The sequence below is a fragment of the Medicago truncatula genome, chromosome 3 (genome assembly GCF_003473485.1).
Source record: "Medicago truncatula cultivar Jemalong A17 chromosome 3, MtrunA17r5.0-ANR, whole genome shotgun sequence".
NCBI classification, from domain to species: domain Eukaryota; kingdom Viridiplantae; phylum Streptophyta; class Magnoliopsida; order Fabales; family Fabaceae; genus Medicago; species Medicago truncatula.
The window spans coordinates 1,551,771-1,566,308 of NC_053044.1; the positions used below are offsets into that span (position 1 = coordinate 1,551,771).

The 14,538-nt window shown below is 34.2% G+C and overlaps 2 protein-coding genes across 2 annotated transcripts; one reads left to right on the plus strand and one right to left on the minus strand.

The window, feature by feature from the left end:
- The first annotated feature begins 159 nt into the window (after window positions 1–159).
- Window positions 160–6,561, plus strand: LOC25490353 (uncharacterized). Its single transcript, XM_013603756.1, has 3 exons — window positions 160–324; window positions 1,165–1,375; window positions 1,808–6,561. Exons 1-3 carry the CDS (start codon window positions 160–162, stop codon window positions 6,559–6,561), a joined length of 5,130 nt encoding a protein of 1,709 aa, XP_013459210.1.
- A 2,017-nt stretch (window positions 6,562–8,578) lies between these two features.
- LOC11410519 (uncharacterized) lies at window positions 8,579–13,515 on the minus strand. Its single transcript, XM_039832458.1, has 13 exons — window positions 13,094–13,515; window positions 12,888–13,012; window positions 11,607–11,885; window positions 11,434–11,514; window positions 11,232–11,332; window positions 11,059–11,140; window positions 10,744–10,848; window positions 10,512–10,640; window positions 10,114–10,395; window positions 9,881–10,016; window positions 9,156–9,277; window positions 8,949–9,067; window positions 8,579–8,855 (listed from the first exon to the last, which is right to left on the minus strand). Exons 1-9 carry the CDS (start codon window positions 13,278–13,280, stop codon window positions 10,297–10,299), a joined length of 1,188 nt encoding a protein of 395 aa, XP_039688392.1. The 5' UTR covers window positions 13,281–13,515; the 3' UTR covers window positions 8,579–8,855; window positions 8,949–9,067; window positions 9,156–9,277; window positions 9,881–10,016; window positions 10,114–10,296.
- Window positions 13,516–14,538: the final 1,023 nt, after the last annotated feature.

The following is a 14,538-nucleotide window of genomic DNA, read 5'->3' on the forward strand; positions in this document are numbered from 1 at the left end:
GAAGGAGTCTTCTCTTTGCTTTGACGTGACATTTCAAGTAAGCCAACACGTATTAGGATTAGTACACTCTTCTTCTTGTTTTCTCTTCACACATTTCATTTCACACCAAGTATGTTCACTTTCAGTCATTGCTAGTTCATTTTGAAGTATAGAACAAGAATGGGTACACGTTCACCGAAGGAACACATTCAAGATATACGAAGGACAAAGTTCTCTATTGGAGGGGAACCTAATCTTTTGACTCAGGATCTTCATAATGCTGTCAAGAATCTCTCAGCTGAACTTTATGCAAAAGATGTTCATTTTCTTATGGAGCTTATTCAAGTATAGTTACCTTCTGTTTCACCTCTTTCTTATGTTATAACATGCATGCATGTCATTTAAATCCAAAAATTTAACTCATAAACTTAGTATTATGAAAATTTATTTCATTGTGTTTTTTTTTTTGGTGTAGTGTAGGTTGAGTTACATATAGCGAGAAGATGGATTTTCTTTCTTCTAATTTACTTTTTATTTTAATTTTTTTCATTATTTTGTTTGGATATAATATGCATGATTGAGATGACGGTATGCATGTCTTGCATGTAGATTTTAAAGCTGGTATTGATTTTCTTTAAATTTAAAAAATCGAGCTTAAAATCTAGACCATGCATGCCTCACATTCACATGTAGATTTTAAATGTGGTTTGGATAAATGAAGTATTGACATGAACACCTAACATGAAACTGACACGACACTGGTAATAATCTAAGAAAATGACATAATTGAATGTAATCACATGTGTCTGTGTTGGACACAGAACACGTCTTCTATCAGAAGTGTCGGTGCTACATAGGTTTTGATTTTCTTTAAATCTAAAAATCCGAGCTTAAAATTTGGACCGTCAATGCGATCACATGGTTGTGATTGGACACAATCCAGACCAGTTGCTTTGGCTTCCACTTAACTCGTAATTGGGAATTTCCCTTGGTTTTGATGAACAACCCATTATTCTCATTTTTTTTCTTGTTTTCCAATTTGATTTGGGTTAATGTAGAAAATGGCTACATAGGACATTATAAGACAGTTGAGTTCCTAGTGTAGTTTTACCTTATTTCTATCCAGAATGATGCAATCATGCCGTCAAATTATCATCATGGTTAATTTCTTGTTAATTTCAACAGAATGCAGAAGACAATCATTACATTGAAGGAGAGAATCCAACACTTGAGTTTGTTATAACTTCTGATGACATAACTGCTACTGGTGCTCCAGCCACGTTACTTATTTTCAATAATGAAAAGGGTTTCTCTCCCAAAAACATCGAGTCCATTTGCAGTGTTGGACGATCTACAAAGAAAGGCAATAGGAGCAGTGGTTACATAGGAGAGAAAGGTACATTACATTTTTATATTTAAATTTTTCTTTAAGTGTTATGTAATTTTGACTCAAGAAGAACTTGTGCTAATATGTTCACTTTTGATGAAGATTAGTTGAATGTTTTCATTGGTATTCTAATATCTGAGTTGTAAATAATTCAGTATATGTATTTGATTTGTTTGAATAAATCTTATTTGTAAAGATGGCATTTCAATCTATTATAAAACTGTGCTTCTTTGGCTATATTTCTTGTGCAAAATTTATATTTATAAAGTTTAAGCATGTTTGCTTTTCGGTAGCAATAGACAACTTTGTCTCTTTTCGAAATCCTTGGTAATCAAGGGATATAAATTATGCTTGACTTTGGATATCCATTGATTATAGTAAGCCAAATTGAAGAAGATGATGCAAATATGTGACAGAATCTCTTTTATGATTGAATTTCAGGAATTGGTTTCAAGAGTGTGTTTCTTGTTACTGCTCAACCTTATATTTTTAGCAATGGATATCAGATAAGGTTCAATGAGAAGCCATGTCCACATTGCAGTATTGGCTATATAGTTCCTGAGTGGGTTGAGGAGAAGCCAACCCTTGCTGACATAAAGAATATATATGGTGCTTGTAATTCCCTTCCAACTACAATAGTCATTTTACCACTTAAGCCGGAGAAGGTCCAACCTGTTAAGCATCAACTGTCAAGCATTCATCCAGAAGTGCTTTTGTTTCTTACTAAAATCAGACACCTTTCTGTCAGAGAAGTTAATGAGGACCCCAAACAGAATACCGTAACTGCCGTATCTATTTCAAGCGAGATTAATTTTGTGACTAGGAAAAACATTAATGCTGAGTCTTACACACTCCATCTCTCCGCCGAGGAAAATAGTGAAGCCGGGAAGGAATGCAGCTACTACATGTGGAAGCAAAAGTTTCCGGTCAGGTTGGAAAATTTAGTCGAAAGAAAAAAGGATGTCGAGGAGTGGGTTGTGACATTGGCATTCCCAAATCAGGAGAGGCTTTACAGGGGAAAGACCTTGCCAGGGGTCTATGCATTTCTTCCTACAGAAATGGTCACTAATTTTCCTTTCATAATTCAGGCAGATTTTTTCCTTGCTTCATCAAGGGAGACAATTATGTTGGATAATAAGTGGAATCAAGGGATACTTGAATATGTTCCGTCAGCTTTTATAGATGCATTCAAAACACTTCTCGCAGGATCAGATGAAGCTCCAGCATCCAGCTTGCCTAATTTGTTCAAGTTCCTTCCAATTGAAAGTTCTCCTTTTGAGAGCTTCAATCACATGAGGAATAAAATCAAAGCAAAACTGCATGAAGAAAAAATTGTACCTATTGAGACATTCACAAATCAGAAGCACTTCTTTAAGCCTCGTGAAGTTAGCAGGCTACTGCCTACATTTTGGAAGATTTTGACAAAGGCCCATGAGAAAGGAGTATACTTGCTTGACTTAAATTCTCATGATGAGATGAAAATCTTGAGTTCTTCATTCGATAAAAAGGAGTACCGTGGGATACTCAATTTTTTAGGGGTGAAACTGGTGAATATTGATTGGTATGCAAAGTGTATCCAGAGTTCTAATCTTGTGTATGAAGTATCAGAAGATGTTTATCTTGAGCTTTTAATGTTTGTTGCTAGACACTGGTCTTCAAAGTTTAAGGGCTCCAACATCATTAATATTCCATTGATTAAATATATGGCTGCTGACGGGATTCCGTCTTTTTTCAGTCTTCATGAATGCAGACAGCTAGTTGCAGGTGCCAAGCGAGTAAAATTAGCAGCCTCAAGTCAAACTTGTCCTTGTTCTTGGCTGATCAACTGGAATAATGTCTTCGCATGTGAGACAAAGCAGTTTTTTATGCCAGAAAGCACTCAACAAGCTATCTCTCAATTGCCCAATAAGTATACTTTATTGGATTGGTTAGCAAAAGATGTTAATATTGCTACTACGAATGTTTACACTTTTGCTAGTGTCCTCCGCAGTTCTATTAATAATAACTGCAAACTTGCCATTGCATATGCTCATTTCTTATACCACTCTTTGTCAAAGGGTTACTTGTCGAGTCGAGAAGTTGATGGCTTATGCAGTTTTATGCCACTTGTGGATAATTATGGATGTATAGCTAGAAGTAGAAAAGGAGTTCTTCTGCCTGCAAATGTGAGCAAATGGGCTGACTTGATTGTTTCTAATCCATGGAGAAATGAAGGTTATGTTGAACTAGGAAAGGCGTACCTAAATGCATCTTCTTATGCAGGTCAAAATTCAAGCTCTAGGATGCTTATTGATTTCCTCAAAGCCCATGTTAGAGCTTCCGATGTACCTTACATATCTCCTCCAAATGCTGGGTTTTCAGCCGCAGATACACCACTTACCAAAGACAATGCCTTTTTGCTTTTGGATTGGATTCGGAATCTGAAGTATAGGGGAGTGCACCTACCACAGAGGTTCTTGGAATGCATAAAAAAGGGCAACTGGCTTAAAGTTACATGTAGTAATGGATACATGCCTCCCTCAAAGTCATTCTTAATTGGCTCATCATTGCGGAAAATTTTGCAAAGTGGTTCATTTCTTGTTGACATTCCCCTGATTGACGAGAGCTTCTACGGGAATAGAATAAATGAGTACACAGAAGAGTTGAAAATAGTCGGAGTTATGTTCAGTTATGAGGAAGCATGTGACTTCATTGCAAGAGAACTAATGTCTCGTGCTGCTTCTTTCTCTTTAAGAGGAAGTCATGTTCTTTTGATGCTTAACTTCATCCAATATCTTAGGAAAAGCCTTCTTCCTTTGGACAACTTTGTCAACTGCATAAGAAAGGAAAGTTGGCTAAAGACATCTTGTGGTCTTAGGTCTCCTGTGGGATCTGTACTGAATGATTCTAGCTGGCAAGTTGCATCACAGATTAGTAATATCCCTATCATTGATAATGATTATTATGGTGAGGAAATACATAATTACAAAGAGGAGCTCAAGTTGCTGGGAGTGATAGCTGACTTAAGTGAAAATTACCAAGTTGTCATTGAACATTTAAAGTCACCATCAAGATTGTCCTGTTTGACGGTTGAAGCTGTTCTTTTGATAATGGAATGCATCAAATACTCGAATTCCCCTATTAAACTCTTAAGTTCGCTAAAGAGAACGGACTGTTTGTGGACAAACATGGGTTTCAAAACACCAGGTGAATGTTTCTTGTATGATCCAGTGTGGGGCTGCATTTTAGAGGTGTTCGATGGTCTTCCTGTTATTGATCATGAATTTTATGGGGAGAAAATTTTCAGTTACAAAGATGAATTGATGCAAGTAGGGGTGCTGGTTGATTTTAAGGATGCCATCAAAAAAATTGAAAGGCTATTTGAACAAAAGGCATTGGAAAATTCAATTAACGGACAACATGTCATCTCATTTCTCTCTTGTTGCAGGCTGCTGAAAGGAACTGACTACAGTTTTCCTTCTGATTTCTCAACCATCATACGGAAAATGAAGTGGTTGCGTACCGAGGTTGGTGATTTTCGGTGCCCAACAAAGTGCATTTTATATGGTCCAGAGTGGGAATCAATATCTTCCATAACTTGTCTCCCTTTCATTCATTATAACAGTGACAAACAGTCTGGTATGGGAATATACGAGTACAAGGAAGAGCTGGAGAGCATTGGTGTTGTTACTGAATTGAAAGATGGAGCGAGGTTTTTGCCTGAATGTTTGAGTTTTCCTTCCAATCCTTCCACCATTACTCCTGAAAGTGTGTTTTCTTTGCTGGAATGGATCCAACTTCTAATGCAAAATCACACGCCTACAATTGAAGATGATGATTTCAGAAAACGAATGTCCCAAAATTGGTTGAAGACACATGCTGGTTATAGGCCTCCAGACAAATGTTTGTTCTTTGATTCAAAGTGGAGCTCTTTCTTGAATCCAACCGATGGGCCTTTTATCAATGAGTATTTCTACGGACCTAAAATTGCAATTTACCAGAAAGAACTCAATGCAATAGGGGTCACTAGTGAAGTTGAGAAGGGGTGCTCTTTGCTTGCCGACCACCTTAACTCTCTCTCTGATCATGGTACCATTGTGAAAATATATAATTACTTATTTGAACACAATTGGAAACCTGAGAAGAGAGAGGCAAACAAGATTTGGATTCTTGATGGAGATAAAGGTGGTGGTAAGTGGGTTGATTCTGAGGAATGTGTCATACACGACCCTGCTAAACTTTTCGGTTCAAAATTTTATATTCTTGAAGATATCTATGATGGCAATATTCTTGTTTTTTTGTATCTTGCAATGGAAGTCAAGAACAAGCCCTCACTAGAAGACTATGTTGACCTTTGGAATGATTGGGGGAATTCAATGGAGCAATTGTCATACGATGAGTGTTGCAGGTTCTGGATGTCTATCTCGAAACATTTAAGCACAAAACAAGAGAAAAAACTTGCTGAGAGTTTGATGAAACTGCCTGCAACATCAGGAAATAATAAAATATTTCTGGTAGATAAGAAAGATGCATTTATTCCTGATAACTTTCATATGAAGAAGCTTTTTGAGAGGGAGAAAATTTTTGTCTGGTATCCTCATCATAACATGACACCATTGTCCAAGGGTGAACTATCTGAAATTTACCGAAAAATTGGTGCTAGAAATATCTCTGAATCATTATGCAAAGAAGAATCATCCTTGGTGAATGATGGCGTTAAACTGAAGCATGTCGATCCAAACAATATTTTCAACTTAAAGGGGTTGGCTAAGCTTATTCTTGGTTTTCTTGCATGTTCTAACCTTAAAATGGAACCAAGTAAGAGACATGAAGCTGTTCAAACTCTTCTCAACTTAAGCTTCCATGAGACAATGGAACCAATCAATGTAAGCTATAGTCTGCCACTATCATCCGGAGACATCATTACAAAGAAAGCAAACAAAAGGGTGCGTTGGGAAAGTCAAAGTTCCAAGTTTATCATCCAGAAGATGGATGGTGAGGATTCATTGAAATATGTTACAAATTTCTCTGAAGCAATATCTGAGGGTGTTTTGCATGAAAATCATGATCATGTTCCTGCACTATCTAAACTAATCACATTAGGGTTTTTTCTGAAATTCAAGAATGAAGAAATTGATTTTCTTATGGAATCCAAGTATCTGGAGATCGACCCTGAGGATGAGAAGTTCCTCAGTTCTGCCTTCCCTTCTAACTAAGTCTTATATTGCAACTGCTTGTGTTTTCTGAATGTTTGTTTTTGAGTTTACTTGTTTATGTAATTTTGAAGTTGTTCTCTCAATGGATGGATATGTGATGATGTTTAGACATATAACATGTTATTATTGTATGACTGAACTACATGTTTACAATGTTCTGCTTGTCCTACTTTTGTATGATGTGCACTTGTTGCACTTTGTAAGACAGCATTCCTCTAGCAAAGCTTTTTGAAGAAAAATATGTTCTATAAATATACAAATATAATTTAACAATATTTTATCTTTTGCTTTAAAAAATAGTTTATGCAAGCTTATACATAAGCGCTTATCATGATAAGCACTTGTGCTATAAGTTGCAAATAAGCTGTTTTTCCAAACCCTTGATAATATGAAAACAGGTTATGAACTTGTCATAAGCTTTTTTTGTGAATTCTCCCAAATAGTCTCACAATGTTTATGCTAGTAGATGAGTGTAGATAAGCCAATTGGAACGGGCACATAGTTTTGTTGAAGGGGGGAACAATTTTTTTGGAATTGAAGAAAAAAATGTTAATTTATTTGTTATAAGACGATCATGTTATTATTATGTAGTGCAGGATATTGATAAGAAGGATGTGCCTCTTAGCAAATTCAAGGGGAAGGTTCTTTTGATTGTTAGGCCTTGTTTGGTAGGCGAGAAACACCGACATGCGAGAGAAATTGAAGAGAAACAGGCAACTTCTCTTGTTTGGAACATCAATGAAATTGTGAAGAGAGAATAAAATACTGTGGAGCCCATACCTTTTTGAGTTCTCTCCAAATTGAGAAGGAAGTGGGTGGAGATTTTTTTAATCATATTATTATTATATATTTCAATGGCATTTTTTCTCTTATCTTTCTCTTATACCAAACCACCCATCAAATCTACTATATTTCTCGCATAATTCTCTCTTCTCTTGTTCTCGCTCACCTTTTTCTCTCTTTACAACTTCTCTTCCCAACCAAACAAACCCTTAATGTTGCTTCAAGATGGTATGTATTATTATTCACTTTATATTTGTGTTTGGCCGTTCTTTCTTTTTCATCGTAAGGGGGAATTGCATCCACTTCCCTTGAGAGTTGAATGGTATTATGAAGCACGGATACAGACAGGACACTGACACAGCTAATAATTTGAAAAAATCACATAATTTAGTGTAATTACAAGTGTCGGTGTCGTTTCGGTGTCCGACACCGGTACACGCCTAATCGGAGGAGTGTCCGACACCGGTACACGCCTAATCGGAGGAGTGTCCGTGCTTATTAGGTATACTTAAACAAATAGTTCTAAATTGCGGTATGCAATTGCAATCATAAATATAAGGTTTTAGAAGTTTATGCAGTGGTATCACAACACAGTTGCGGTCGCATTTATCCGTATTTTACTGCACTTCAATTGTGTAATTGCAACGGCAATTCAGTAAGACACTAAATTCCCCTCAGTTACACACAACACACCTCTAGTTTGTTATACAAAATTAGAGTTGGTGTCTTGGTGACTTGGTGTGTGTTATGGATCATAGTTATAGTGGTGTTCTAATGAAGCTAAAAGAAAATGTTCGGAAAATTGTCTTTGAGCTGATTTTGTGCTGAAAATTTTGGCGCTAAAATTAAGTGTTTAAAAACTCTTTCATTTAAATTCCAGCAGTTTCTCACTCACGTAATTTTTTTTAGCACATATATAACAAATATTTATTATTTTCAGCACGGTTGAATTTTGAAACATTTCTTATTGCAATAACAATAAACTGTAAGAATAACGCATGTATATTTATTGGTCTGAAACATTTCGTATCTACGATTAATATCGGTATACTATATAAGCTTCCTAAAATATTTTATGCAGAAGAACATCCACAAGTTACTTGCCGCATGAATATTCAGGAATGAGCAAAATCAGAGACATGCTTGATGCTTGCACAAGGAGTTAAAGTTTATGACAAATCTTAAACTTACTACAAATATCGTCACAACTTAAATTAGTACTAATTAAAGTCAGTAATAATCAAAGAAATCCTACAGTTTACTAATCACAGAAATTTAATTGGTATTGCAACTTTCAAAAGTCAGAAATTTTTAATTATCATAGAAAACTAAAGGCATAATCTCAAGAACTAATCCTTAGACCTAATCTCAAATGAATTGTTTAGTAAATGCAAGTAAAACAAAACAAGAGTTTGCTTTCATCCAATACCAACTTCTCTTATATTTGTAAAATGCACCGCTCCAAGTAATCTCTGCTCACTTCACATAACTCTTCAACAAAAAATGGTTCCCTACAAAACAATAGATATCAGTCACAGCATTGCAATGTTTCTCTTCTAAAAATTAATTTAAAAAATTACATTACTAAGATATAATTCCAATACCTCATAGCAAGCTCTCTAAAGTTCCTTAACCCAAAATACATGCATGCTTCTGTAACTCCATGGTCAGAATTCACTATGGAAGCTTTCAATTGCGCGTAAACATTCTCCACCGTGATATTCTGAAAATTATTGTTTCATAACATTATGAAAATTGAATGAAAATTGAAGGCAAGATAAAATAGAGATTAAGGGGATGTTAAATTTTACATGTGTTGGAGGAGCTTGAACATTCATTGCACGCAAGACTTTAATTGCCAACTTGTGTAATGCCATAGCTATATGATTAGTTTGTCCAGAACTAAGAAGGCTTTCAGTGAGAAACTCCAAACCTACATAATAAAATTATCAATGCCAGCACAGTTAAATAAATCTAGTGTATACTTTTTTTTTATCAAAGCTAGAAAAATTAAAATGCAAAGCAGGAGTAGGCATGAAGGCCAACTATGACCAAACTCAACTAAAACAAATCTCAGCATATATGCTAAGAAGCAAAAAAAACTACAATCAATTTTAAGGTGGAATTACCAACCCACCCCGGGGCACTCTTTAAGCATGCCAAAAGAAGAAATTATTCCATCAAAAATGTCAAAGATTTCAATTTCCAATGCATTGATTACATTAATTTTCAAAAAAAGTTACCTTTTAAAGGTCTTAAAGAGTGCCCCCGGTTAACATTTCCCAAAATATTTAGTTAAAATATTCTACCTCCTTTCCTCTCCTCTCCTCCGTTGAACCAAACAGACCCCAAGTATTTGAGGGTAGATCAAAACAATGTTATCTATTTATGTTATCTATTTTTTTTTTCCAGAAAAAGAGTAAAATCACACAAGGTTCACAGATTCTGCTTCACCAAATTCTGCTACTTCTTCGCCTAAATCTTCTCTTTTGATTTTACTCCTAGTTTCTATTAGTACTGAGCAGAAATATATTACCTAGACTGTCAATAAAAATTAGCTTGAAATCAATCGGTCGGCAAAAGTGAGCAAGAGCCACTGCAATTCGTAGTCGAAGATGCTTATTGCATGGCTTTTTTGATTCTCTCATCAAATGCAACAATTTCCACAACACCTAAATAAATAAAAACAAATAAATCAAAAGTTTGAACAAGTGAAAAAAAGAAACTTATGTTTGTATACAAGTTATACTAATTCGTGTCGAGACATACATGATGGTGGTAGAACTGCAGCCTTTGAAGCACCTTTCCAGCATTGCTCTTCACAAAATTCATGTAGCCGACCCCCACTTTTTAATTTTTATTGGCGTAATTTGATCCATGTAGCCGACCCCCACTTAGTGGGATAAATTGGTTGTTATAGGTATCTGAGGAATAGAAGTATAAACGATGAGTCTAGGTGTATGAGATACTAACAAAATCACCGTAAACCCCTCCTTGCAGTTCCAAAAGTTTCTCAACACAACCTTCAGTAACGAAGTATGATATGATAACCTACACGGAAAAAGAAAAAAAAAATCTGGTATCACTTGCCTTGCTTTGAAATTGCAAGTAGTTAAAGTAATCAAAATAAAAAAATAGTTTATTTAAATTTTCAGTCATAAAAATACCTCATTCTTGGCCAAACAAAAGAGAAGCGCATGGATTCTTCTTCGCATAAGCTCATCTTCTGCGCCATAAAGATTGATAAATTCCATTAAGGCGCCACCTTTTACGATTGCTACTTGGTTAAGAAAATCCTGAAATTAAATTGAAAAATAATATAACATTTATCGTTTCAATCTAATATTGGTTTTGGAATTACTAATTAAAAACACAAGAGAGGTAAAAGAACAAAATTACCTTTCCTAACATCCACAATAACCCGAGAGTATATAGTCTGATCTCTTCATTACCAGATTTAAGTGTTTGCATCAACAATGGAATAAGTCCAAGCTGTGCTACACTCTAAAAAAAAATATACAAAACAGTTTGTTACCCTCAAAATGGATATTAACACAATGGCAAATGAATAGATGAATAGTAACACGACATATTACAGAAACAAAAGACCGTTGAACTAGGCTCTAATGCCATGTTAAAGTTATAGGTTTTAGTTTCTTAGATATGAAGAGAGTAAATCTGCATAATAAAGAAAATAGGCCAAATAAAATGAACCTTATATTCTCCTGTCTTTTTGATTATCTGAAAAATGACACTCAGTCCCAAAGTTACCGTGTCTTCGGAGGTTTTGACATTTCTGTAAAAGAAAATACCAATCGTTATTGGGAAAAATAAATAATCCTATAATCCAAATATGAAAAGGAATTAATATGCTTTTCTTAGTATACCCGATTAGGTTAATAGCAAGTTGAAATATCTGGATCGTTGGAAAACCCTCGCAATTTACTAAATCAGGAGAAAAGACCAATAGATTCACAATCAACCGAAACTGCAATAAAACAAGTTAATGTACATGTTAAAAAAGATACGGTCAAAAATAAATTTAATGAAATAGGGATAATTTGGTGACATTAATAATTCAAAACGTACCACGGAACGATGAATTTCTTCATCCTTACACACCAACATATCAACCAAAGGCAAAAAAATATTCGGAGCGATAGCAATAATCTGAATATAGTAGATAGTGATATTAAGATACTAAATATATAATATAATATCTTTCATTTTATTATTTTTTGTCAAGAAACTTGGTACATTACCTCCTTGGAATTGGCATCGTGAGATGAAAGCTTTTCTAGCACACGCAACGCAGATACTTTCTCTTTTATATTTACTGAATTTTCAAAAGATTTGTGAAATAATTGAACCACACCATTTATCTGAAAGCTTTCTGGGATATCAGCAAGATGGCCAACTGCATCCATCATTATGCAAACTGCTTTGGTAACATCAGTTGTGGGTTCCACAAGTAGATTCCTCTTTAGAGCGTTCATGATGTTATTGATCACATTGGTATCACAAATTAGCCGTTTATGTTCCTGTTGGCAAAAAAAAAAAGGGTATTTCATTATAGATGAAATGAGAAAAATATTCAAGTTACTGTACAATCAGCATGGTGCTCTAATAATGCGTTAGCAAGTGAGCTTATAGATGTGGACTTAAAGAAGTGGAAGCCGGTTTTGATCAATCAGATTTTCAACAGTTTCGAAGCGCAACAAATTCTTAGCATTCCTCTCCCTTGGAGCCATCCGGATAATAAACAACTTTGGCATAGTGACAAAGATGGTATGTTCTCGGTCCGCTCATCTTATCATATGCAAACAACTCAAAGAATCCTTCATCAACCTGAAGCATCATCTTCCCAAGGTAATTTGCATAGCAAAGCTGGCGGTTGACTGTGTGAATGGTTTGCATAGCATAGCTGCTATTGATCATTTTATTTTAGATTGTAAGAACCTGTTATCTTTAGTATAATGTAGTTCTGTTAATTTTGTGAACCGTAATTGTAATTCAGCAGCTCATGTCTTGGCACAGGCTGCAAAACATTGTGGTAACCGTTCATGGGTGGGGAATGCCCTATATGCCTTGGACTGGCCATCTTTTTTATTTGCTATTTGCTTATAATATTAGCATTTGAAGTTCAAAAAAAAAAAGCATGGTGCTCTAATATATATACCCCTATTTACAATTGAGAATAAAATAGTTAACTCTAATTGTTTCAAACTAATTATACAAAGGTATATAACTAACAGCAGTGCTAACTACAAACTCATGTTCAAAATATAATATTCCCATGGATTGCAACTAAAGACTCATTTTCTGGCATTATTGCTACATCTCATTCGCGAGGATTGTGCGAAAAAATATTTCGCACACTTATTATCCTATAACTAATAGTGTGATACAGTCCTTAATGACACGGACACGCCGACACCGCTAATAATTTGAAAGAAACGCATAATTTAGTGTAATTATAAGTGTCGGGGTCCGTTGATCGATGAACATGAACCAATGCTAGCACCATAATTATATAAACATACCTCAGACTGGAACCGCATAAGAGCTTTACAGCAAAGCCTACACATTAGCGGAGATGGCCCATTGATGTGGTTTACTATTACATTTAGTAACCCTTCATCCACAATCAAGTTCAGAGTTGCAGTATCTAGAAACCCATAAAACAACATGCATTGTTAAACAAAATTTTATACGAAAAAATTGAAGAAAACATTGAAGAAAATTTTACCAGAAAGCAGGAGAAGATTCATAGCTTCTCTGTAGCTGTTCAACTTTGACATGTATGCGGCGTCGTCCTTAACGTCAGCATCTTTCAAAGTTGCCAAAATCTCATCAAGTTTGACCTCGGCCTTTTTCCGTTTCCGTGAATGAGACGATTCGCCGTCCAATTTCCGTTTCACGGAACTCGAAGCCATGAAATTAGGGTTTACGATTTGCTGAGAAATTAGGGTTTGCCTGAGACGATTTGCTGAGAAACCCTAATTTCTATCTTATTAGGGTTTGCCTAAGATAGAAAGAAACAGAAATTAGGGTTTCTTTGCACGATTTGCTTTGACCTCGTCGCTCGCTATCTCTCTGATTCTTTTTTTTCTTTTTTTGGTACAATCTCTGTTTCTTTCTATCTTATTTCTTTTTTGGTTGTAATTGTATGATTATCTTTTCTTTCTTTTTTTAAGAAAAAAACCCTTGTATGATTGATTACCATGTCCAAAAATATATAGTATTTTTTTTTTTAATAAATATATATTAATTTAGTTACTCATATTTTTTTATAAAAAAAATTAAAATTATTTATTTAGTAGTATTAGCTGATTTTATAAATTACACATGTCTTTCTAATTTTCTTATTAGCATTAATTACCTCTCCAATACATCAAATGTGTACACACATGTGACAATGTATTTTACATGTAAATAAGCAAATTACCTTAATTACAATTTTTTAAATCATCAATAATTAATTATTTTAAATTGTACCAACAAATAGAGGTAAATGACAATTAATTAAAAGTGCAGAAGATAGTTAAGAATAAGATTATATTTTAATTAATTATTTCAAAAAATAATAATAATTACCTTAATTAATGTTTTAAATTGTACAAACAAAAATATTATTATGCAATTTCAACTCTATTTTATTACTCAATTTCAACTTAATTATTGTATTTTCTTTATATTTTTTTAATCTGCAAAAATAATATCATACTTACATTAAATAAATAAATAAATAGACTTTACACATATTAAACTGAAAATAAAATAAAATATTTCTTTTTCAACTCTAATGTCGACTCTAATAAGCCAGTCAATTTTACATATTAGGTCCCGTTTGGATTGAGCTTATGTAAATAAATAAGTTTTTATTTTAATTTATAAGTTCTCACTAATGAAAATTGTATCTTTATAAACTGATTTTCCATAAAATACCTTAACAAACTTATAAATAATACATAAATGTTATTTATTTGAATAAGTTATTTTGTATAAGCTCTAAAATAAGTTAATCTAAATGGGCCTAGGTGACTAATGTTTCTCTAAATTTCAATTTTCAGATAAAATTTTGAGTTGATGATTTTTGTTCCTTGATTGGTATTTAACAAGAAAGGAAGGCTTATAATCACCGATATAATTCATCTTTTTTGTCACGCTATTTCACTTTTTACTCTCCATATA

Coding starts and splice junctions, on each gene's coding strand:
- LOC11410519 (XM_039832458.1), bottom strand. CDS start 13,280: ATGGCTTCGAGTTCCGTGAAACGGAAATTGGACGGCGAATCGTCTCAT. Junction 11,515..11,606: donor ACGATGCCAATTCCAAGGAG/GTAATGTACCAA, acceptor TACTATATTCAG/ATTATTGCTATCGCTCCGAA. Junction 11,333..11,433: donor AAGAAATTCATCGTTCCGTG/GTACGTTTTGAA, acceptor GTTTTATTGCAG/TTTCGGTTGATTGTGAATCT.
- LOC25490353 (XM_013603756.1), top strand. CDS start 160: ATGGGTACACGTTCACCGAAGGAACACATTCAAGATATACGAAGGACA. Junction 325..1,164: donor TTCTTATGGAGCTTATTCAA/GTATAGTTACCT, acceptor TAATTTCAACAG/AATGCAGAAGACAATCATTA. Junction 1,376..1,807: donor TGGTTACATAGGAGAGAAAG/GTACATTACATT, acceptor ATTGAATTTCAG/GAATTGGTTTCAAGAGTGTG.